The sequence below is a fragment of the Eptatretus burgeri genome, chromosome 16 (genome assembly GCF_056783735.1).
Source record: "Eptatretus burgeri isolate ZD-2024b chromosome 16, Ebu_testis_v1, whole genome shotgun sequence".
In the NCBI taxonomy this organism is placed as follows: Eukaryota; Metazoa; Chordata; class Myxini; order Myxiniformes; family Myxinidae; genus Eptatretus; species Eptatretus burgeri.
In genome coordinates, this window is record NC_140976.1 from 56191193 (window position 1) to 56217285 (window position 26093).

At 39.8% G+C, this 26093-nt stretch overlaps 1 protein-coding gene across 5 annotated transcripts in view; it reads left to right on the top strand.

The window, feature by feature from the left end:
• LOC147011108 (protocadherin-9-like) overlaps positions 1 to 25041 on the top strand; it is a 474017-nt gene extending 448976 nt beyond the window's left edge. For 3 of the 5 annotated variants that reach the window (XM_085860423.1, XM_085860422.1, XM_085860427.1), the window contains one exon: positions 19364 to 21639. In XM_085860423.1, the coding sequence (XP_085716549.1) occupies positions 19364 to 19824 (461 nt within the window). In that variant the 3' untranslated portion in view covers positions 19825 to 21639. Of the gene's footprint in view, positions 1 to 19363; positions 21640 to 24707 lie in introns of those variants that run through there. The other 2 variants (XM_085860425.1, XM_085860424.1) reach the window with 2 other exon arrangements.
• Positions 25042 to 26093: the final 1052 nt, after the last annotated feature.

Here is a 26093-nt window from a genome sequence, read left to right on the forward strand (position 1 = left end):
AGATTCCTACACTTTAAAACTTCTGCTTTCAGTTTTATTTGAAACCACGACCTCTGCGATGACAGTCCAATGTCCTTAGCAAGGAGCCATCACTGTAGCTTGTGACGACGTCCAGGACCGAAGCAAATGGGTGGTTTCGGCAAAGAAAGTGAATCGTCATATTCATAAGGAAGGAAAATAGAATGAGAAACTGGCAATGCATGAAGGACAATACCTCCAAAGGTATTATAATATCAATGTGTGCGAGTACAATGAGAGAAAATTACAACAGCATTGCAATGAACGGCCACCTTCCTTTTCAATAACTTCCAACTAGTACAAAACACACACACACACACACACAACTTTGGCTGCCATTCGGCCATGCCTGTGATGTCCCAACCCCATTATGCATTACCCATCCACACACAATCCAACTACAAGTCCTGCCAATGTCCCCATACCCCGATATCTCTGATGCATCCAGGAACCTATCTAATTCCAATTAAAAACCTTCCCACTCCCTCCACTTCCACTACCTTTCCAGGGAGACCATTCCATGCATTATCCCCTCTTGGAATGAAAGACCCCTACCTTAAAACTGTCCTAACTCTCATCTTCTTTACACTCAAACTATGATCCCTGGGCCTAACACTCTCCACTCTGCTGAAAAACTCCACTTCACCTATCTTGTCCATATCCTTCATTTTCGTAAATATCTCTATCAAATCATCTCGTGATCCCCTTCTTTCTCATGTAAAAACTTTTGTCTCTGCCGCTCCTCATAGCTAAGTCGATCTAGCCCTGAAATCAATATAGTAGGCATTTGCTGTGCCCTCGCTATGGCAGCTCTGCCCTTCCTCAGATGTATTGACCAAAACTGTACACAATATTTAACATGAGGCTTCACCGAATTCCCCTGCAGTATTAGCACTACCTCTTGATTCATAATTTATCCCCCTACAAATATAACCTAAAAAACCTATTTGCTTCAACGATAGTTGCCTGGCATTGTGTTGTCTGCTTAATCCCTGTATATATGACCACCCACAGATCTTTCATCTGGCTGACATGTTCTAAGACTGCCCCTTACATTATACAATCCCTATTTTCATTATTCTGACCCATCCTCAGCATCTTACATTTATTTATGCTAAACTACATCTGCTAATCTCTTTTCCAAATCTATTAAAGCATCAAGGCTTTTCTGAATCTTGTCACCTAACCCCCCTCTCTGCTATCTACCTTACTTCCAAGTTATATGTCATCTGTAACTTTAGAAAGCTGACTCTTAACCCTACTATGCAATCGTTGATGTAAATTATGAATAATAATGGTCCCAGTACCGATCTCACCACTCGCATCTTCCCAGCAAGACATCCTCCCACTCATAGCCTCTCTTTGCTTCCTATCATTCATTCAGTTTCCAATCCAGTTAGTTGCTCTAACAGCCACTCCACAATTCTTTACCTGAGTGAACAAACTAATCTATGTTACCCATAATTATCAAATGTCATTGGAAAGTTTTGATAAAACACAACATGCACTGCACATTTCTCATCCACCCAGTCAATAACTGCACCCACACTATTCTTGCCCCTTGTCTCTGTTTAAGAAATCGACTTAATCACTCTTGCAAACCAGCTATCCTGTTCGCAGCACAATAACTGTGTTGATGATTTGCAGCTCGTTCTGCATTCCATTGCTTTTGATTGACCTTCACTGTGCATTACTTGTTTGTGTCAAAACTCAAACGTACTTTCTCAGAACAATTTTTTTTTGTCAAACTCAAGTTTCCTGACTTTTCTCAATTTTTCTTTTAATAAACTTTGATAAATTTAACCAGTTCCAGCAGAGTTTGTGCAAAAATCCTTCTCACTATTTTGTCCCCAGTGGAGGAGTTTGTTTTGGTGCCTGATGTAATTCATGATCCAAGCAAGGAAATTGAAAATCTGCATAATTGGCTAATCATTAATCGTCCCATGGTTAATTAAATTCAGATGCACATCTCATACTCTTGGGAAGGTGTAATTGAAGTGACAGCTACATAACTTTTCAGGTTGGCCATCAGGCATGATGCGACGGACCGCACGCCAGGTGGGATCAGACACTATGCAACCTTTGACGACAAACCTGACTCTCCATCACTCTGCTACCTCTAAATGAGAAGAGGCTTGTGCGTTAGTGAGGGTAGAGTAAGAGAGAGTATGAGTTAGCGTTGGAGTTGAGTGCAGTGCTGGTTCTGATTGCAAACCAAGTTGTGTCGGAGAGTCTTATTCCTATGTCAATTGTGTTTTTGTTTGCAGTTTGACACACCATTATAATGTCTGAACATTTGTTGGATTTAACAATGCAAACAAATAAACAAAGCATGACAGAGAAAAGCTTTTAACAACGTCTTTTTAAATTGTAAGAGAATAAAAATAATTATGATAGAGTCTCATTCTGAAAAATATAAAACAATAATCTGTAGCTTTTTTGGTGTTTTCAGGATAGCCTCTGAGCTGTCTAGCCTGGGATTAAATCCTGACCCAGAAATATACTTTCATCCTGGTGTTTCCTATTCAGGGAGAGACATAAATGTGTGCTCCTTCCATCCAATAGACATTAAGTTGGAGGTCCTGTCTGCCAGTAATGGAAGTCAGGTGTGAATGTGGTAGTCTTTCGTGAACAGTAAGCCATTTATCCCTGACACCCTGAACAGGTTACAAATCCCTGCCACAGTCGAACATCAGGCATGGCCAGCCAGTTGCACAAAGACTTGAACAATAACTATTTCCCCTGGCTGACCAAAAGCTGAAAGGGTGGGAATAATTGCTTCAATGAAGAAGAAGAAGAAGAAGAAGAAGAAGAAGAAGAAGAAGAAGAAGAAGAAGAAGAAGAAGAAGAAGAAGAATACATGCTTCATAAAACAAGTAGGGCAATTTTTTTGCAACTTTTGCAACTTTTTTTCACGGCATTCCCATGTCGCAAAATGCAAAGATATCGCTTTCTTTTTGCTTGAGAATGCAGTGGGTGGGAAACATATAAGCGCAACTTTTTTGCAACTTTTCCTCATAAGTGCAACTTTGCAACTTTTCCATTATCAGCACAACTTCCTGCGTTAATCACACTTGAGTGGCTAAATCTGCTAAATTCTCAGCCATGTGGCATCGTGCCTGCGTGAAGCGGTGATAAAAAGAACATTTTGATCGAGCATCACCTGTGCATTGAATGAATTAAACTGACTTCCTGTCATGTGTTGCTGTGGTGTTCCTGTTTGCTATCAAGTTGTTATATCTTACCTCTTTTTTCTTAAATATTGAGTTTAATCTCCATTATGAGGACATCAGTATTACTTGCCAATTATTCCCAAGGAAGCTGCTTCTTCCATTGCAAAAGTACGAGCCTATGCAGCAGAATTTCCAACTGAGTTTGTCGTCACTTCTGGAAACAGTTTGTTCTGCAAGTTATGTTCTACAGTCGTGTGCCACGAACGACGGTCCAGTGTTCTGAAACATCGTGACAGTACAAAACACATGAGAGCCAAGGATGCTGAATGTGAACCTGACAGACATTGCTGCCAGCTGAGAAAGTGAGCAAGGGACAAAAATTTGTTGATCGGGTAGCTACGAGCTTTCTCTCAGCAGATATACCTCTCTCCAAACTCAATAATCTGGAGATGAAGTCACTATTTCAATTCGTGGGCTACAATGCACCTTCAGAGTCTTGTTGCTGATTGTGAGTGGCATAAATGGCAGAGAAAGAAACATTGCGGATCCAGAACTTGCTCAAGGGGAAGAACATATTTATGGTCATCGATGAAGCAGCGGTGGCAGGCGCAAAGTACATTAACACTCTTGTGGTCAATGTCGAATCACCAGAAAAGACTTTCCTGCTGCACTGCAAGCAGCTTCCAGCCTCAGTCAACTAACAGACAGCAATACATGCAGTGGATGATGCCATCAAAACGCTGCAGTCTGATCAGTCGAATTTTGTTCTACTCTTGAGCGACGCTGCATGCTACATGACTGCTGCTGGACGCCTCCTCAAGCAAATCGACCCGTGACTATTCCAGGTCACATGTACTGTGCATTTACTTCATAACTGCACTGAAAAGGTTCGAGCCCACTTCTCTGACATCGATAATCTGATCGCCAGGGTCTAGAGTGCTGTCGTCAAGAACAAAGACCGTAAGGAGTTGTTTGCCACAATTGGATACCCACCTCAACCCATTGTAATCCGCTGGACAAGCTGCTTAAATGCAGCTTTCTGCTATGCGACAATTTGCCAGAAGTCAAGAGAATCATTGGGGAATTTCAAGGTGATGGTTTGTTTGTTACCAGAGAAAAGGAAGCTATAGCATCGGAACACCTGGCAAAGGACTTACTCAGTATTGATCGTGACTGCAGGTGCCTGATTGAGCTCGTCACTAAATGCGGAAGTTCTACGAATACGATCTCTGATGCTTTCAACGATCTGAAATCGTCAGCTTCGGCAGTGATCCATGTGGGATAGTGTCTTATTTGAAAAGGCGTTTGAAGCAGAACAAGCACTAAAAACAGATCACGGATCTGGCACGTGATGACATTCCACCAAGTTTGTCCACAAAGTTGCAAAAGTGTCAAGTTACTTCGGTGAGTGTTGAACACTCTTTTTCGATGTTAAAAAAAACTATTAGCGAAGGACCGTAACTTCTCGCCCAAAAACGTTGAGAAATATGTTTCTGTGTATTACAATCACAGCAATGAACCGTGAAATTGAGCGATTTGATTTAATGTTGACTTCAAAAAGCTTGTAAAATGTCATATCATTGCTGAATTCATGAAAATATTGCATCATTGCTGAATTGCTCGCTTTGAGAATTTAATAAATAAATGACTAACTGAAAATTGGTCGTTGCAGTAGCCTCTGGGCATGGATTTAAAGTTACGTTTTAGTGCAACTTTTAGTGAAACTTTTAGTAAAAAATAAATGCAACTTTTCAAGTTTTTTAGTGCTACAAAAAATTCCCCTAAAAATAAGTTTAAAGTGGATTGGACTTATTCATTCAATCGTAGGAAAGGTGTCGGTGGTGTAATGGTTGGTGCATCTGCTCTGAGTCTGGAAGGTCGGTGGTTGGAATCCTGGCTGAGTCATACCAAAGACTTAAAAAAAAAAAAATAATAATCTGCCTCACTCAGCCACATTAGGATAGAGCACGGATAAATAACCATAAGTTGGAAATAATAGCGCAGGCTTTGATCGGCCAATTGGCCTCCTGTATCAAAGTTCTTTGTAACGGAACTCATGTTATTCATGTAATTTCTTGTGATCTCACATGAAAAGTTTCGAAAGTTATCCAAGATACATTTCACTCTGTTTTTGATAAACCTTTTGGAAGCCTGAGCTTGTTGATGATTACATCATCACAGTGAACAAACCTGAAAGAAGAGTTAATCGGCACCTGGTTTTGCTTGTTGAAGAGAGACTTATGTAGCAAACTTCTGCGAATCGAGTTATTCGGACTCAAATACAATTCTATTTGTTTGGCCAATCCGATTCGGTACCACTGATGACGCCATGTATATTGGAATGTGTATTCCATTTTGCCTTGCTTTTTGACAACTTTCAAACGACGTGATGTTCAACCTCTTATAATTTGCAAATCAATCTTACATTTTAAGCTTTAGACTTGGGACCTGAAAGTAGAAACATTTCAAAAATTGAGGCAAGAATTGCTGGTTATACTTCCCTTTCAGGGTTGTCTTTGACAATTTATGGATGTATTTATGATGATAATGAAGCCATCATTGATGTTGAAGTTACACAAGGGTAAATGGTTGTATTTTTTATGTTATTACCTCCACCACTGAAGATGGAAAGAGGTTATTTTTTTCACGTCTGTCTGTCTGTCTCTCTGTCTGTCTGTCTGTCTGTCTGTCTGTCTGTCTGTCTGTGTGTCTGTTTGTGCGTCTGTTTGTTTGTTTGTGTGCAGGATATCTCAAAAAGTTATGGATGGATTCTGATGAAATTTGATGGAAATGTTGTGTGTGTGAAAAGGAAGAATGGATTCAATTTTAGTGAATGTCCTAATCCGGATGTGATAATTTTTTAAGTGATTTTTCAACATTGAGAGATAGGGCTAAACCGATATATAGCATGATGTCTTAAAAAAAAGTTGTGGACGGATTCAGACAAAACTTATGCGACAGGTTGTGACAAGGACGAATCGATTCGATTTTGGTGAAGAAGATCCGAATCCATATCTGGATACGAGAATTTTTTTTTAATTCATAAAGTGATTCTTCTCCATTGAGAGATGGGGCCAAAAACAATATATAACATAATTTTTCAAAATATTCTTGCCTCTGATGTATTTTACTGGATCAGGCATTGCATGGTGAAGGTGGTGGTTGTAGGGCAGCTTCGCTTCCAGGGTAGCTATCATTTCTTGAAGCGTGACTGTGTCGCTGATGCAGTGCCCCTCGACCAGTACACACTGGAACTGGTACTCATTTCACCGACCTCAGAAGGATGACAGGCTGAGTCAACCCCCTGGTGTATTAATTCAGCAGCCGACGGGGCTTGAACTCAGGACCCTAGGATCCCAAGCCGCCACCCTAACCACTGCGCCAACACCAGGCCGTGTGGTGAAGATATGCGCTCTACCAAGTGCCCTTCTAGTTTGGTGATGGAATCATAAAAGCAATATTTATCCGATTCAATCATATCAAATCTTAACAATCAACACCATATTTTTCAATTCCATGCAATCACATGTAATGTGATGTCTTAATGACATTAATTTATCGAATTTTTCAAGTGCACACTTCTAGTTCATGATGGGCACAAGCACTGCAATGTGTCAATGATGAAGGCTTTGTGATACGACCATTTCAAAGCATGCGGCCCAGCATACCAAGACTTTTTCACCACAATGCGAGGCTGCGAGTACATCCAGTTCGTGCTTGAATGATAGCCTGAAGTTAGAAAATGTCCAACAACCCCCGGCTGTTTTTTTCGCAGCCATGTGTGGCAGGCAAGATTTGTGGCACGATAATTCAATAGTGGCTGTGAATGGTTACGTTGATCCAACGTCTGCTTCCAATCTAACTGTCGCACTCTGATGGATCAGCCCGAGCACCGCCTTACATGTTGCCTACTTAGTCGCTCTGGCACTAGTGCTGGCAGTTTAAATGCAGTATAATTGCCAGGCGGTGATTGCTGCGGTGAAATGTTACCTTTACCTTTCTTGGCGGCAGTGCAATTTGTGCCAGGTTAGGCCCACAGGTGGGAAAGGTTCACTTTTGGTGTGTGTGTGTGTGTGTGTGTGTGTGTGTGTGTGTGTGTGTGTGTGTGTGTGTGTGTGTGTGTGTGTGTGTGTGTGTGTGTGTGTGTGTGTGTGTGTGTGTGTGTGTGTGTGTGTGTGTGTGTGTGTTGTTGGTTGTTGTCTCCATATGCGGATTTCAGAAGGTGGAACGGAGCCCGACCAAGTCTATAATGTACAGGTTTGATGCTCTTCACAAATAATTTATTATTATTATAAGCACCGTTGTTATGCTTTGGTTACATAAGAGAATAGCAGGCAATGTTTTCACATGTTGTTAACAATTTTTATCTGCTCTGATGGAACCCAAGTGGTGAGATGTTGAGATGTGACCTGATATGTAGGTGTGTTGGATTCCAAACAATATGAGCTTTTTCTGGTACAAGTACACACGAAAGTGTGAACCCACTGCCATCATTCAAAATGACTTCCTGTAACAAGGGAAGGGAATAAGAGTCATCCACAGTGAGTGGATTAGCTTTACATGTAAATGAGAAAAGGTAGGGCAAATTTCCCCATCCTGGAGGTCATTAATGGGACAGCTGGGTGTTATTTTTCTGGCAATCCAGTAGAGGCCTGGCAGTTCTGAAACCAATGCTACTTCCTGGGGCTGAGAATGCAATTCCTTAATACTGCTGGATTTGTACCTACAACCTTTGCAATGCTGGTGCAGTGGCCTCACCACAAGCTACCATAGTGAGTTATTAACAGTAATCTTTAAAGGCTCGTGGAAGAACTTGTGAGCATATCACGTGTATGATAACAACAGCAATCAAGATAATTTTATATCAATTTCAAGGACTTTTGTGAAACCGCAGTCAATATTTGTGGGATTCGGGCCTGTAGAGCTTTGAGTTGAGATGGTAATGCTGACTAGGCTAACAGGTTTGTTATTTTGAATACATAATTGAGACTTATTGAAGAATGACGTAACAGAAGGAAGAACGACAACACTGGGCTGGAAGGATGAGCTAGAGGTATGTACACTAGCGTCTGAGCCGCCTCGCCAGGGTTTGAATCTCGGCCCTGCTACAAACTGTCGTCCTGGTGTCTCGCAGGCAGGGTCCTGGTGTCAATGTGACTTCCGTCCCTCTGATGGACGTTAAACTGAGCGTCCTGTCTCCGAGCATTAGTTGGTGGATGTTAAATATCTATGGTGTACTTTGCTAAGAGTAGGCGAGCTTTCGCCGGAATCCAGAACAAATTACAAATTCCTGCTTTAATGTACAGGGGGCACTGGACCAGTGGCACACCTGCACCCTCCACAAATGATGCTACTCACATCCTTGCACTGCATATGAAAAAAGTTGATGACAACACTGGGCTAATATGGTGATTATTTTTTTGTGCAGATAGTGGCAATTAAAAAAAGACAAAATTCCATTCAGATCTGGTTGGACAGACTTTCCAAATGTTCATTATTCCCTCTGCCCCCCGAAGGTGAAGGAGGTTATGCTTTCACCTCTCTCTCTGTTTATTTGTTTGTCTGTCTGTTTGTGTGCTGGATATCTGGAAAAAGTGTGGATGGATCCGGATGAAATTTGGTGGGCAGGTTGTGTGTGAGAGACAAGGATTAACTGATAAGATTTTGGTGAAGATCTGGATCTGGATCCGAATACCAGAATTTTTAAAGTGATTCTTCACCATTGAGAGAAAGGGCCAAAATGTATTTATAGCACAATATCTCAAAAAGTTGTGGACGGATTTGGATGAAACTAGTGGACACGTTGGGTTTGTGACAAGGAAGAAATGCTTCAATTTTGGTGAAGATCTGGTTCCAGATCTGGATCTGATAGTTTTTTTCAGTAATTCTTCACCATTGAGAGATAGGACCAAAATCGATATATCGCATGATGTTAATAAATTTATTCGGCCCAATATGTTCTCCTGGATCACACATGTGGCAGAGGTATGCGCTCCACCACGTGCCCTTCTAGTTTTGAACGTCTTGGGTTATCTTGTATCATGCGAGATGATAGGTCAGTTAATACAACTGCCCTTTTTTTTCTGGTGACCTTTCTACATTGCCCTTTGTTCTTAACAATCATGACTTGATGGTACTAGCTTCAATGTCTGGCTGAAAGCACACTCTGGATGCAATGCAGCAGCGTTCGACCTTTTCAGCATTATCGATGGCGATTTATTATTTTTGATAATAGTCATACTGCGGAATAATAGTACCACATATGGTATTTGTTTTTATAAAATGGCTGAGTTGGGTTCCAGTATTGCCCTGAAGGAATGGTGCTCATAAAATGTATATTTAAAGTTGTCATTGAGTTTCTCTGCATTCTTGTAGTTGTTCTCAACAACCGTGCTGCTAACACGTGCATGCATGTTATGTTGGCCATGTGCCTTTATGTTACCGTTATATGACTTGACAGTCTTTTACTCTTTGTTCTATTATTCTGGGCTGCCTTTTGATTGGCAGCATTTAAGTGTCCATCCCGATTGCACTGCAGGTGTGACTCAGTCATTCACTTTGTGTGGATCGATTTGGTATCCCAAGAAGGTAGTCTTTGGGTGTATTGGAGCCCGTAATTCACTGGCGATTCTGTTCAAGCTGTTTTTTCTGCTTTCTTATGTTTCTCTTTAATTGGTTTTGTTCGCTTCTTTGTTCTCAAAAATCCCCTTTTATCTACTTGATGCATTTGCCTTTATCTATCTGGCAAATCCTCTTTAAATATTTGCTGAGGCCTCCACCCTCTGCCATGACATCCCTAAGTCCTTCAGATAGACAGGTTGCAGCCTCTTCCCTCTCTTCAGACCTTGATAAAATCACAAGCTGGTCAAACACTTGGAATATGTCTTTTAATCCTGAGATATCTCACACAATCTCTCTTTGTCTCTCTCTGAAAGGACCGTACTGCAAATCCTCCCATCTACTTTTTTTTAACAATTCCCTTAAATAAGTTCAGTCACTCAAACTCTTGGGTCTCACTGTCAGTCATGATTTTTCTTGGGCAAGCCACATTTGAAACTTGGCCTCGAAAGTCAGTTGCTGACTGGATATCCTCCATAGTATGAAGTCCTTCCTTGGCAAACCTGAACTGTTATCCTCCTACAAGGAATTCATCTGCACAGCTTGATGGAGTACTGTTCTCCCCTCATGGCTGGCTCCATTGCCTCACACCTTGCTCAGCTTGATGTCTTCAAGATCATTGCACTCTGACAATGATACATTCAAGATCATTTCACTCAAGCTTGATGCCTTCAAGATCATTGCAATCTCCTGTCCCTTCAAGGCTGGCACCCCTACCTCCCACCTTGATCTGTTTCATGCTGTGGAAACCAAGGCCTTCAAGATCATTGCAATTTCATCTCTGCTCTGGGCTGGCACCCCTACCTCACACCTTGATCAGTTTAACATCATGGAAACCAAGGCCTTCAAGATCATTGGAATCTCCCACGATAAAGATGATTCTATGGGCCTATAACTTTGCCATTGTTGATGGGTCAGTGGTCCCTCTGTCTTCTACCCCCTCCTTTGTGGTTGTGCACCATCTTCTGCCCTCTCCATACTTTGCCCCTCCTCCCCCAGGTATCTGCAAGATGCATGCAGTCCACCACCAATCCCCTTCTTGTGAAACTTGCAAAATCCAGAATCACTTCTCACCTCCACTCATTTGTTCCTCTTTTTTTCCTGCTCGTGGAACCAACTTCCACATCCTTGTGACTCTCATGTTCAGCCCTCGAGGTGTTCAAGACCATTGTTCACCACCATCTCAGATCATCCCCCATCCAAAACCATGCTCTTTTTTTTAACCTGCATTAACCTTCTTTCCCCAACCCCACCTTCCAAATTTCCAATTTTTCCTTTCTGAGGGTTTGCTTCTACATCCTCTTTGTCCACCCCATGCATCCTTTCCTACCCCTCATTACTCCCCACACCCATTGTTTGTCCAAGTCTCCCTCTCTCTATTTCGTCCTTTAACTCTGCTGTTGGTGTATTTTCTCTCTCTCCTATCTCTCTCTCTCTCTCTCTCTCTCTCTCTCTCTCTCTCTCTCTCTCTCTCTCTCTCTCTCTCTCTCTCTCTCTCTCTCTCTCTCTCTCTCTCTCTCTCTCTCCTCCCCCCCCTCCTGATCCAATCAATATACTGGCTCTTCCACGAGCCTTGACTTTGTACACACACACAAACAAAATATCTGATTCGTGTTTCATTTTATTTAAATAAAATCCCGATATCAAGCGAACGAATGATTTTTTTTTTTAATCTTGTTTTTACTTTTGATTCTTGTATGTGTCATCAGCTTTGACCATTTAACCATCTGTATAAATCCCAATCCCACACCCTGCCAAAAGTATTTTTAGTGAGAAAAGCTTTTTTTTTCAATGAGAAAATTTTTCTTACGATTGGAAAACTTTTCTCATGGTTTTCTTATTTCATGAAAACTTTTCTTATTTTAAAACAATATCCTCTTACTCAGGAAATTATATGATGTGAGAAGTTGACTAATGATTTCCAGTTTGGACAGAAAATAACTTTTTTCAGTCATAAATGGATGCTATTAGAATGTTTATTGTTTTTGTAAATTCAGAAACGGACATGGTATCGGATTAAATCTCAGAATCCTGTGTTGTTGAAAAATCACAAAAACGACAAAAACGTGCAATTTTACTCTCTAATAAACATTTGTGTTTACTTTTAAACATTGCTCAAAATATCCTTCATTCTTTTTTTATATTTTGCGAAAGGAGACTTATTTGGTTACTGCCGGCCATCCCGACCCAGCTATGAAATGCAACCCTCGTTTCTCACATGCAGGCCGAGGCGTCGATGCGCCAGTGGTTAGTGGATGTTAAAGACCCCATGGTGTCTTTCATGGTGACAAGGCGAGTTATCCCCGGCACTGAACAAATTACAAATTCCTGCCCAAAATGCCTTCAGTCGAACGTCGGGCCTGATTAGCCGATTCGTGAAAGACTTGCAACAAAATCTTTTCCTGGCTAACCCCACAAGGTTGGAATAATTAGGCCCATAGAATTAGTAGTTGTAGTAGTATATACTTTTCTCCACATGGGGAAAGTTAATTTTCAAGAGGGCAATAAAATTATTTTTCTGTATCTTTGGAAATGCAATAACTATCGAGCAATTGGCCTACCTGGAATCATTGCTGCAGTTTTTTGCTACCGAGAAGTCAAGTATGGCGTTCCACTATCTTTGTTTTGTCACAACAACTTGACTTTTATGAACAATGGAAAAAAAAATTAAGTGATTGCATGAAGCCCAGGGGGGATATACCATTTTTATTGTGATCACTAGCTGGACTAAACTTCAACAAGTTGTTTCAAATTGTCATTTTGAGTGTATAGCTCATCCCTTAATCTTTTCACCGTTTTCTCTGCTCTCAAGTTAAATGTTTGGCAGGTTTGGAGGCTGCACCACGAAGAGACATGGATGTATGATGTGCATCGAGCATGTGTTCACATTTTATGAAGCATCCTTTCGACAATGCGAGTTTTACCTTGTGGGTATGGAGGTCACATGACACTTGAAGTAGCAGTTCATTTTCAAATTGTCAAAATACTGAATCTAACCAACTAGCAACCAAACTTCACCTCAAATGCTAATTATCAACCGTTCACACCACTGGAAGTGAAACTCTGCTTTGAGTGTAAGCACTGTGCAAGCTCTGTGCAGCTCACGGCCTTTCTCTAACGTGACATAAACCTTCTCACAAATGTTTTGCCAGCTCGCGCCATCTTTCCACCCTTTGGACGATTGAAAAGACTTGCTGAAAACTCCTCCAATTATGTCGCAGACTCGATTTCCCACATCTTTTTTATCATGGAAACAAATATTGACCTTGACTGCTGAAGTAGTGCTCCTTCCACTATCAATTTTTTCCAATTTTCAATGTGGACTCGACTTACAGAGGTACAGTATTTAACCTCGTGGAATGCCTGTGGAATTGTCAGAATCCCCCAAAAAGCTCAGATGATTCAGACAAAAGACCCATTTTTACGAAGCCACTACAACAATTTAAGTGGTTTCCTTGGTACATGCCTCAGCCGTTTTGAGCAGCTGTTCATTGCAGAGTAATCAATGAATTGTGAATTCTTCACTCAAATTGTAAAGATTTTTTGGGGTTGCCCATTGGAGCAAATTATATTGTTGTAACTTGTACATTGTTATTTTTGGATGAGTTTCATGTAGTTTTACTACGACTTCTTCGTCTTCTTCTTCCTCTCTTCAACAATCAGCTTTGCTTTAATCGTTTGTTCTGTTTCTCTGGGTACTTATCTTATATGAAGCTGTGATCTCAGTTCTGAGCACGAGTAGGTGCAGCATTGCAAAATATATGCTAAGGTTTTCGCAATTACATGTCTGCTTTGCCCCCTTAGGTGTACCAGTTCCATATTTATATATATATATATATATATATATATATATATATATATATATATATATATATATATATGTATATGTATATGTATATGTATATGTATATATATATATATATATATATATATATATATATATATATATATATATATATATATATTTTGTACACATTGTCAAGGCTCATTTGAGAGCTAACACACAGCGCACAACAAAGGGGGCAGGAGACAAGAGGGGTGGACAGGAGAGGGAAGGACAAAACAGTGGGGAACTAGAGACATTAGATCTGTGGAAGGAAATGGGATGGTGGTGGAGAACACAGGCTAAACAATATGGACACCACAGGGGCTTTCAGGACCTTACACGACAGGGAACTTTCGGGAAGGAAGGCATGGAATTTGAAGGAGGTGGGTTTCGGATGGATTGACGGGGGGGGGGGGGAGAAAAGATCTTGATTTTACATCGGAGTAGATAACAGATGGTGGTGAACAGCTGTTTTGAAGGCCTGGAGGGAAGAATGTGATTGAACAGAGTGAGAGCGTTTTTTCCAAAGGCGAGAAAAAAGAGGAATGAAAGAGTGAAGGTGAGCAGTGGTTCGTGATTTTGGTAGTTTTACCAGAATTGGTTCTCGTTGACCTTGACTGCTGGTTGACCACCAGGTTGATGGTGGACCTTGAGTGTCATGTGGAAATATGGTGAGAACGTATCGTAGACAGAGTGGGGGGGCGAGACCAGACAGGCGATGGTAGAAGACAGAAAGACCACCAACCTGCCTGCAGTGAGAGAGTGAGAGGCCCAAGACTCAGCCTCGCCACGGGAGATACCAATGATCATAAATGCCTTTGTTTCCACAGAGTCAAGCCAAGAAAGGTGAAAGGCAGGAGCACCAACCCAGAGGGGAGAGCAGTACTCCATCAGGCTGTGGACGAAAGCTTTGTATATGGTCAGGAGCTCAGGTGGGCCAAGGAAGGACTTTTCATGACAGAACTGACTTTGGAGTACAGGTTGGAAATGTGGCTTTCCCAGGAAAGATCATGGCAGATTGTGAGACCCAGAAGCTTGAATGAAAGGACTTCTTCCAGAGGATTGTACAGAAAGTAGATGAGGGGGGGGGGGGTTCAGATGCTCCTTTCAGAGAGACACAATGAGAGTGTGAGATTTGTCAAGATTTGTCCACTTGTTGGACCAGTTTGTGATTTTATGCAGATCTGCAGAGAGTAAAGAAGCTGCTGCTTGCTGGTCTGAGGGATGATAGATGGTATGACAGAGGGTGGAGTCATCAGCAAATAGATAAAGAGGATTTTCCAGGAGTTGATCATTGATGAAAACCAGAAAAAAACAGGGCCCAGAACGCTGCCTTGAGGAACTCCAGCCTGGACAGGAAGGGGGGATGAAAGAACTCCATTTAGGGCCACACATTGACTGCGACAGGAGAGGAAGTCTGCGAGCCATGAGTGGACATGGTCTTGAATACCATGGGGAGAGAGTTTGGTGAGCAGGGCATGGTGCCAGACCGTGTCAAAGGCTGGACATATCGCGTTTTATATAAAATATTCATAATTTCTAGTTCTACTTTATTTCTGTATCCGGTTGTTCTTTGTAAAAAACTATAAAACAAACGATTCGGCTCACATATGAGATGATTTGAAATGATTGGTACGCATCCTTTGGTTGTGCATTGCAAGACAATTGCACAAAGTGTGTGTGTGTGTGTGTGTGTGTGTGTGTGTGTGTGTGTGTGTGTGTGTGTGTGTGTGTGTGTGTGTGTGTGTGTGTGTGTGTGTGTGTGTGTGTGTGTGTGTGTGTGTGTGTGTGTGTGTGTGTGTGTGTGTGTGTGTGTGTGTGTGCGTGTGTGTGTAAGATCCTGGAATCGGATTGCTCGGTCATACTGTCAGAAAGCTCGCAGTTGGTCACCTCATTTCATTTGATGCTTAAGATAATGGGACCAAGGAACAAACAAGTTCCTTCAATTATCTTTTCCAACGAGGAGCTCCTTACCTCCAAAGCAATGGAAGCATTGTTCGAAGCCACAAAAGAAAACCAATGGATGTTTGTTCTCTTCCAAAGCAAACAGGATGCGTGAGGGCTTTCTATCTCCCGTCTCAGGTTTGTTGGTGTCACCTTGCTACTGTTGTCCATAAATTAGGATGGCTATTTTATATTTTACATTCCGATGAAAAAGCAAAGTTTACTCCCTCTTTTATCTCGCTTTTGGAATTTTATTTGGCAGCATTTCCACTCTCGCTTCCTTTCAATAGGTTATTAGAGTTCTATTTCTGAGCATGTTACTGCGCAGAGCCTGTTTGTTGTACGGTTTATAAAAATTATACTCAAGTGCATTCCACAGTCGCTTAAGACGGCACGATTGAGTATTTCCATCTTTTCCCTGGGGATCCACAAGATGGATCTAAAAGAAAAATAAAACACTCAAAGCAAGAAGAGTTTAATCCCACCCTCGATGGTACACTCAGATTGAGGTTGTGGAACACTGCAGGAAATGCTTTAGTCTCACTCCAAACAGAGTGTACTCCTCATTGCCAGGTTTATTCTCTTACAAACATCTTGAGAAAACCTCCTTCACAGAAAGCCTCTTCTGGTTGTGTGGGCATCACTCCACCTCCTGGTTTTGTTGATGGTGTCAAGGTGCGAATTGAATCGTCTGTTTATTATGTCCAGGAATGTGTGACTTTAGTAAAAAAAAAAAAAACAGGTGGACAAGAGAAGCACTCCTGCACTATGGTTGTCCCCTTAAGTGTCTTGATTTTGAGTATTTAGCAGATCACACCAATACAGAGCCATGAAATCATCTCATGTGAGCTTGCACTGTGATTAAACATGTTCATAATGGTTTTTGACATGCTTCAAAATGACTTTTGAAATTCATTTTGCATTCACAGCGAACCAAGTGGGTAATTAGTGTCTCGGCCACAATTTTATTTCTTCATCAATATGACTCGCTCTCAATGCCTTAATTTTCCTTCTTTATACATACATAGATACCAGATCATTGATCAAGCATTTTTCTCGCAGCGCAGATTTTTTATCCTTTAAGCACAGCATAAGCTATCGTATTAGGCTGGCATGATGGCCTCGAGTTACGCACACTCGCCTCTGAGCCGTCGAGCCTGGATTTGAATCCTGATTCAGCTACAAACTGTCATGCTGGTGTTTCACAGGCAAGGTGATCAATCAATGTGTGTGCCGTCCCTCAGATGGATGTTAAACTAGGAGTCCCGTCTGCTGGCAAAGGCGAGTTAAAGATCCCACGGTGTCCTTCATGAAGAGTAGGCGAGCTATCATCAGCGGCATTGTGAAATTTCAAATTCCTGCTTGAACATACAGGGGAGTTTAATCAGTGGCAGAGCCATGTCCCTCAACCAATGATGCTACCCCCACAGCTTTGTGATGCATACAAAAGAAGATTAAGAAGCTATTGTATGGGACTTGCAATAAAATAGTCGTCTGTGGCGAAACCGCGGCAACCAACTTTTATTGTACACAATTATTCATCGGATGCAGGGTAAACCTGCACTGAGTGACGACAATTTTCATAACCTAAAAATTTGATCCAGTGTTTGAATTTGATTCAGGGCCCCTTCTCATAACAAAAGTAATAAGAACACTAATCATAATAGCATAATAATGTTAATACAAAGCAATATTAATACTAAAAATATACCCTTGGACAAACGACGTTTTAACGTGTATAAATAGCTCATTGTGCGGGTGTATTTCATCACTAATCAGCTTGCTATCACTTGCCAAGCCAGCTGTTCCTTATCGACCGTTTCATTGGAGTGCTTGCTTGAGTACTTAAGCCTCTTGGCGAATGCTCTACAAGCCAATTGATAATGGGACACACCCGTGGCTTTTTTTTTTTGTGGTGCACCCTAAATGGAAGTAAAAAAATATTATAAACAACAAATGCATATTTTAAAACAGTTGAAACTGCTGTTTAATGCCTGGTGTTGGCTTAGTGGTTAAAGTGGTTGACTTGGGACATAAGTCCTGAGTTTGAGTCCCTGTCAGCTGTTGAATTAACACCAGGTGAAGTTGACAGCCTGCCATCCTTCCAAGGCTGGTGAAAAGAGTACCAGTGTACTGGGATAATATTCATTTGGTGTAATCTGCATTGGAGTGGTGACCTATCCAGGACTGTACTCCTTGCCAATAAAACTGCCTCAGCAGCCCCCTATGTGCCTTTCTGGCAGAAAAGGAATGGTATTGTTATTACTATTATTGTTCTTGACTGCTGTTTAACATGAACATGAGCGGGAAGAAATCCGACGTACTTGAGGCATTGTATGCTTTAATATCGCACCTCCCACAGACTAACGTATCCGAACCTAGATCGACTGTAATCTATATACCCCAGATGGACAACATCATGACCCTTCTTGCTGCTCCCATAGGGAGGTGTATTAGTGCTTTAAATAACTTTTACATAGAGCCACTTGTGTTTGTGTTCATGAATAAATACTTCATGCACAGTCAATAACTTATTAAATGGTCTTCCTAAGAAGGCGGTAGCAAGAGGAGGACAGTACATTTGGTTTACCACGGAATCGGATTGGTGCCTCGAAGCATTGGGGATGGAGGGGTGCAGTGACATATCGGCAGGAATGGAATATAGACTGGAATTGAAGTGTGTATTGTGTGCATGTTGTGCTGTCTAGGTGTCTTGACTAATTCTGAGTTATGGGTGTTATCAAGTGTTAATGCAACACACCCCACACTAAATACTAAAAATACGAACAAGAATCACTGACTATTGGTGTTTTTGCTGTTGCTCTTAGCTTATTTCAAATGCTGAGCATCAAACAAGGAAACCAAGAAGTACCTTTTTTATCTTGTGTATGACTCAGCCAGGGTTCAAGATAAAAGATTGATTGTGCTATCTTGTATGTCTTTACTTGGAGCAAACATGAGGCCCATACTACTGTAGTCAGGTAACTGAAACTTCAAACTTAGTGTGTCAGTGTATCAAGTTAATTATTTTTTTGAATCAGTCTTTGGAAATTCGTTTCCATTGCATTGAAGTCATTTCATATTCATGATGTATATATATATATATATATATATATATATATATATATATATATATATATATATATATATATATATATATATATATATATATATATATATATATATATATATATATATATATTATTCTCTATACAATATACATATATGAATATGTACACATATATATGTATATATATATATATACATACAAATATATGTATATACTATATATATATATATATATATATATATATATATATATATATATATATATATATATATATATATATATATATATAATCACAATTCTCAATTATTATTATTATTATTATTATTATTATTATTATTGGAAGTTGTGCTGAGAGCTCATTAATGGGTTCATAGTTTTGAAATACAACTTGTGCTGACATGTCATAGTGTACATACAGTATATATATATATATATATATATATATATATATATATATATATATATATATATATATATATATATATATATATACTGTATGTACACTATGACATGTCAGCACAAGTTGTATTTCAAAACTATGAACCCATTAATGAGCTCTCAGCACAACTTCCAATAATAATAATAATAATAATAATAATAATAGAGAATTGTGATTAGAGTTATAATACAGTATGAGTTATGATAGTATTGATAAAAAGTGATGGCAATGATAATAATGAGAACTTTTCTTCCTCCCCATCCCAAACTTCCCAGTAGTCCCAGACGTTGCTGCTCTTCCTGATGTGACTGCCCTATCTACATGCACCTCAGAGTGCCAGAAGTATGGCCATTCGGATGCTTGCTGGATGCCACCACATAGCAGCCCACCAACAGCAGCTTCTTACTCTTCTTTTTCTGGTCCATCGGAGACTGCATCTTCGGTCCTCCCAACCGTCGCAACCGCCACTCCTGTCGTGGCCAGGTTTGGTCCAAACATGAGCAATGGAATGATGAGCCGAGCCAAAAGCTGTCAAGGTGACTCTTACTACAATGCCTTTTACAGCAACTACTACCGTGGTCACCCAGAACTTTATGAGACAGGCGAGCAACTACCACTGCGTGACCTGAGCACATGCGATGACATCTCACCTCTTGCACCACCCCCATACTCACCACCCACAGATGTGGCATCATGCACTTCACAAGATTTCGGAAACAGAGAACTCTATTTATAGGCGCTCAATTTCTGACAAATATTTGTTCTTTTTCCTCTTTACTGCTGACCTTCACAATACTCGCTCCCTCACTTCCTCGACAACAAACTTTTGCGTCAGAGACTGACTGTGAATATAATACTTATTGTCGTATCATCATGGACATGCGGCGGGACTGACTCACCGTGAGTCACTTCCAAAGCAATCTTTGAAAACTTCAGACGTATTTTAATTCACACGGCAGGACTCAAACGGTCTACTCAAATGACTGCAGGTAGACGGACACAAGCCCTCAACAATCGGAGACTAAAACCAATGAGACGTCTCAAACATTGTATTCTGAATCACTACCCCACAACTTTTAAGGCCTGTGCTTGTCCAAGTACAACTCCAAAAAGACGCACTGTTCACCATTCATGATTTTGGGTAACCTCCCATGGAAAAAAACAGACCACCATCACTGTTGACTGAAATCAAATCATTTTGCTTTTGCACGATCTACAGCCTGGTGCCTCGATAGGTACAGGGTTTTTAATTTGGTGAATCAATAGTGACGCAAATTAATTTTTAAGTATGATATGTGATGATCCTTTGTTACCTCAAGATGACATGCATACCTTCTGCTCGCATCGTCCTTTTTAGAGGATATGCTGCTGAGAAGGTGAGAAAACAGGCAGGTTCTTGGCCTTAAAACAAAATAGAGCTGTCAATCCCCAGCAAACAAAATGAGAGATTGTCCAACAATATCTTCTTTTCTCAACTTCTGCTTACACAAAAAATAATTGTTTTCTGGTGAGAGTAGGATTAAGTGCATGGGTCTCACAATAAATGTGTGAGTTGATAAATTTGCTGAAGAATGAGATATTTTCTTGAGATTTAATTTCATGCTGTCTTTAAAGGCTCATTGGTCTCCCGGATGGCCAGATTAGGAATCTGAGCCATTGTCTTTGGGAATGAAGGAATTTGTGAAGGGAAGTTGACTCCCTCATATTGGGAATATATACCAGGAAGTTGGAAGGTCAAACATGAGAGGTGGATGGTAAAATATATACTGTATCAAAATGGAGAGATAACACCACTCGGCCAAATTATAATTATGAAAGATTTTCCAGTATTTCAAAAATAAGAAGGTAAAGGGGTGGGGGGGGGGCTAGTGGAGGTCTCTTGGGTTTAGGGCTAGTGGAGGTCTCTTGGGTTTAGGGCTAGTGGAGGTCTCTTGGGTTTATCAAATAAGCAGCTCATCTTTTACTTGGGTGGTAGTCATGTGAGCAATGCACAGGAGCATTTTTTTTTTTGGCAGGGAAATTGTGATTGGTTAATTCTCAAAAATTGTTACAATTGGTCTTTTGAGTTTCCTTGACCTCAATATTGACCATGTACCAGTGAGTCGACAAAGTATGCCTGGTGAGAATAGCAAACAGATTTATGTTTTCAGGCTTTGTGTTGCCTCTGTCAAAGAAGACCGTGTGCCCAAAAAGAATAATTTCCTTCTTGCAGAGATGCTACTCTGGCCTGTTTTGCTCTCAGCTCTCTGCTGTTTTGGGATTTTTTTCCTTGTGAATTGAAATTGTGACTTTACTTTGAAATCCTGACCTCCTGTGTGAATGCATTTATCTGCGACAGTTCTCAAAGTCTGTTTGTGAGAAGGCTAGTGAGAGGACAGCTTTCATTTTTCATTGCTTCACATTGTCTCCAATCTGGCCAAGTGCACCAACTTGAACTTGAGAGTCCTAATCTGTGACAATGAAACATAGCCATTGAACAGTGATATCTGTACTGACTCTGCAAGAACAGTGTTTTGTGATTGCTTCTCAAAAGGCCATAATATAGATATATATATATATATATATATATATATATATATATATATATATATATATATATGTATATATATATATATGAATATGTACACATATATATGTATATATATATATATATATATATATATATATATATATATATATATATATATATATATATATATATATATATATTGTTTCATATTTCCAGAATCACAGGAAATATTTTTAATTTTTTTTATAATTTTAATGAGACAATGCCTTTGAGGTAGACAGGACATAAATATCCCTATGATTCTGGACACACACACACACACACACACACACACACACGTATGTGTGTATAAAAATATACACACACACACACACACACGTATGTGTGTATAAAAATATACACACACACACACACACACACACACACACACGTGTGTGTGTGTGTGTGTGTGTGTGTGTGTGTGTGTGTGTGTGTGTGTGTGTGTGTATGTATATATATATATATATATATATATATATATATATATATATATATATATATATATCGATTATTAATACCAAGCTTGCACACTAAAAACTCGGCTCGCTGTCACACGATCCCTATGAAACTGCTGTGGCACTTAGCAGACATGCCGACAATGTTTGGGAAGTCTTGGCATTTCATAGTACCACTTGCATTTTGCACAATGCGTATTTTTGTCATTCCCCGTGTACGGTCTGTCATCAGCTACCAGCTATGTTGTACTGCTATCCCGTGCATCTGCACGGGTATCGCTAGTATATATATATATATATATATATATATATATATATATATATATATATATATATATATATATATATATATATATATATATATATATATATATATATAAATATATATATATATATATATACAAACAAGCCGGTAGGCGACCTTGGTGGTCGCTATATAATTGCATACTCGTCATACAGTTTTTGACGGATCGGGCTGAAAATTTTTGACAGAGGTTGATTATAGTGCGCATAAAACAGAGGAAGCCGATTTTTGATTTTCGAAAAAAAAATATATAAATATTTTTTGGATTTTTTCAAAAATTTCAAAGTCCCGTTGCTTGGCAATGGTGGCGTCCATAGCAACGGTGCTCAAATGCATACAACTGAATTCTGGTATGAACCTACCAGTCAAGTTTCTTCAAAATCGGTTGACTCCTCTGGCCTCCAGAGCTGTCCATTACATACAGACAGACAGATGGAAAACCTGAGAATAGCGAACACCCAATATATACACACACATACGTACATGCACACATACAGAAACTGTAAACATATATATATATATATATATATATATATATATATATATATATATATATAAATGCATAAATATATATATATTTTGCTGAAATGCAAAAGAAACTTACCACTTGTTTGAAATGTAATAAAATTGTAACAGTTCAAAATAAAACAAACCAACAATTGCTAATTGAAACATTGGCATTTTATTGATGACATGTCAAGTTTTTGACCAAGAAACACCATCTCATAAGTTTGTTCTACCGTACAGAACAGCACAGGGTGCAATGTCAGTCCCCTTTCAATAGTGTGTGTGGCCACCATTGTTTTGGATTCAGGCAGTGCATCGTCGGCGCATACTGCCTACCAGTCTTTGGATGGATTGCTGCTGTATTCTGTCCCACTCAGTCCTCAATGTCTGAAGCCATCTGACTTAGGACCATCTGCCTGTCCTGCCTTGCAGTGGTGACTCTTGGCCTCCCTGATCGAGGTCTGTCATCTGCAGAGTTGTGGAGAGTGTCTCTGTGCACCAGGGCCGATATCGTCTGGTGTGAACAGCCAAGGCAACGTGCCACCTCATGGTAGCTCAATCCGCCTTGCAGCATGCCCAAGGCACACTGCCGTTGATCCCTTGACAATCGTGGCATGTTGATTGAAAGGCCCATTTTGCACTGGCCTTTTTAAAGCCAATATCAAGACATCACATGCAGCTCATTAAAATCATCCCGTACCCCTTGGCGAATCACTGACAGTCAAAATGGCTGTTCAACAGCTGTGCTATGAAGTGACCATTGAAGGTTCAAGTGATCATCCGTGACCGTTTTGTCTGACAGTGAGGACACCATTGTCCACAAATAAGTTCACAGATTTACTACACGCAGTGTTATTGTTGATATTTGAAGGTTTAAAAGGTGGTATGTTTCTTTTGCGTTTCAGTATGTGTATGTATATATATTTTATGTATGTATTTTCTTGAGATTTAATTTCATGCTGTCTTTAAAGGCTCATTGGTCTCCCGGATGGCCAGATTCGGTCTATGTATGCATATATATATATATATATATATATATATATATATATATATATATATATATATATATATATATATATATATATATATTTATTTCACTTGCACAGATCTGTGACTTTTTGTGAGACAGCACATGGAGATTGGACATCAGGATTGTAACAACTGTCACATCCAATAATATCAGGGAATAAGGAGCCAGGTGTTTGTCTATGGTGGGAACAGGCCTGAACCCATCTCTGCAAAGACTAACTGATACATTGTGGATGAATGAGATTATTTTTCTCTGGACATCATTTGAATGCATTTGGCCTTCTCTAGAAAACCTAAGCAAGTATGTTGTATGTATAACCAAAGGTGGAAAAAATCTAAAATGTGTTCTGGAAGCAGCTAGGTAAAGAATTCAGAGCTTTTGAAGGTGCTGAAATGAAAGTTGGAAAATTATACCATCCAAACAGTTTGGCCATGGCGATTGTAACAACAGCAAGTCCTAGCCTGCTCTAGCACTCGTAATGTATTCAGAAAGGCTGGAAGCTTAAATGCATTTGCCCACAAGCACCCAGCACTTTCTGCAAAAAAATTCGCACTTGTAACTTCAAGAAAAGTGTGTGTGTGTGTGTGTGTGTGTGTGTGTGTGTGTGTGTGTGTGTGTGTGTGTGTGTGTGTGTGTGTGTGTGTGTGTGTGTGTGTGTGTGTGTGTGTGTGTGTGTGTGTGTGTGTGTGTGTGTGTGTGTGTGTGTGTGTGTGTGTGTGTGTGTGTGTGTGTGTGTGAACCTTCAATGAGCCCAAAAATAATTTTCTTCTTGCAGAAAAGGAAATTTCCAGACATCGCAACCATAAGGCATCGCAAACTTGCATGAGAAAAACTTCATCATCAAGTGGGCCTGAAATGCCTTTCTTCGAGGTCAATGCCGTGAGGTTGTTTGAAAGTATATAAGAGACTTTTCAAAAGCCCTTTTGGAATTACTCTGTTTTTCTGCAAACGAATTGTTTTATAATTTGAGTGTGGAGCGATGCTTTGTGTATTTCAAAATATCAATACATACAATGGACAATGCCGATGGTAACGATGGACCTACCTACATTCCAAGCAGGTGTATATCTATATATGTATGTATATATATATATATATATATATATATATATCTATATATGTATGTATGTATATATATATATATATATATATATATATATATATATATATCTATATATATATATGTATGTATGTATATCTATATATATATGTATGTATATATATATATATATATATATATATATATATATATATATATATATATATATATATATATATATATATATATATATATATATATATATATATATATATCCTTTTCGATTCAAACTTGTCCTGCAGCATTGTGGACACCATCAATGGCAAAATCAAGAGCATCATAACAAGGCAATTCACCAAGTACACATCGAGTCTCGTGGTTCTCAGAGCCACTGCTTCTCCGGCATCAAAACCAATGACTTCTCCAGCGTTGTTTATTCTGTAAGATGTGCATGACCATACGTGGGTGACATTGCAAGCTGTTCCGTTGAAGCACTGTTGTGTTTGAATTTGTTGGAGATATGAAGATCACCAAAGTAGGATCCCAGCCTACTGGTTCGTTGGGCTTCACCCTAACAGGATGTACAGAGAGTTGGATCCACCACAACGTCAGACTTTTTGTCGCTTGGAATAAACTGAGTGACCTCTGATAGGCAATCGCGTTCGCAAATCATCCCCTCATACTTCCACCAGCATGTGTTAATAGCCATTGGTGGAGTGATTTCCATTGCCCTTTGACCTCCTTTGCTGAGGACCCTTAAAACCATCCCTTTAACAGACATTGCTTTTGACAATTCATGAAGTCCTGTTGTGGTTTGGATTGCACATTGAAGCACCACGGCCTGTGTTTTATTTTATTTCTGTATTTTAGTTTTCACCGGGATGTAAAGGTATTTGGAATCGGCCGTTCTTATGTTTCGCTTTCTTATTTATGTTCACTGATTGGCTGATGTTTTTATGCCGTAGCCTGTGGCTGGTTGAAGTTTTGCAGTCGTAATGTTCATCTGTAGTTTTGTCTACTTGTCGGCAATAAACATTTTATTCCTCCATTGCTTCCCATATGAATTGCAGCCTTCCATCATTACATCCTACATGCAAATATACCATTTTCACTCATAACAAT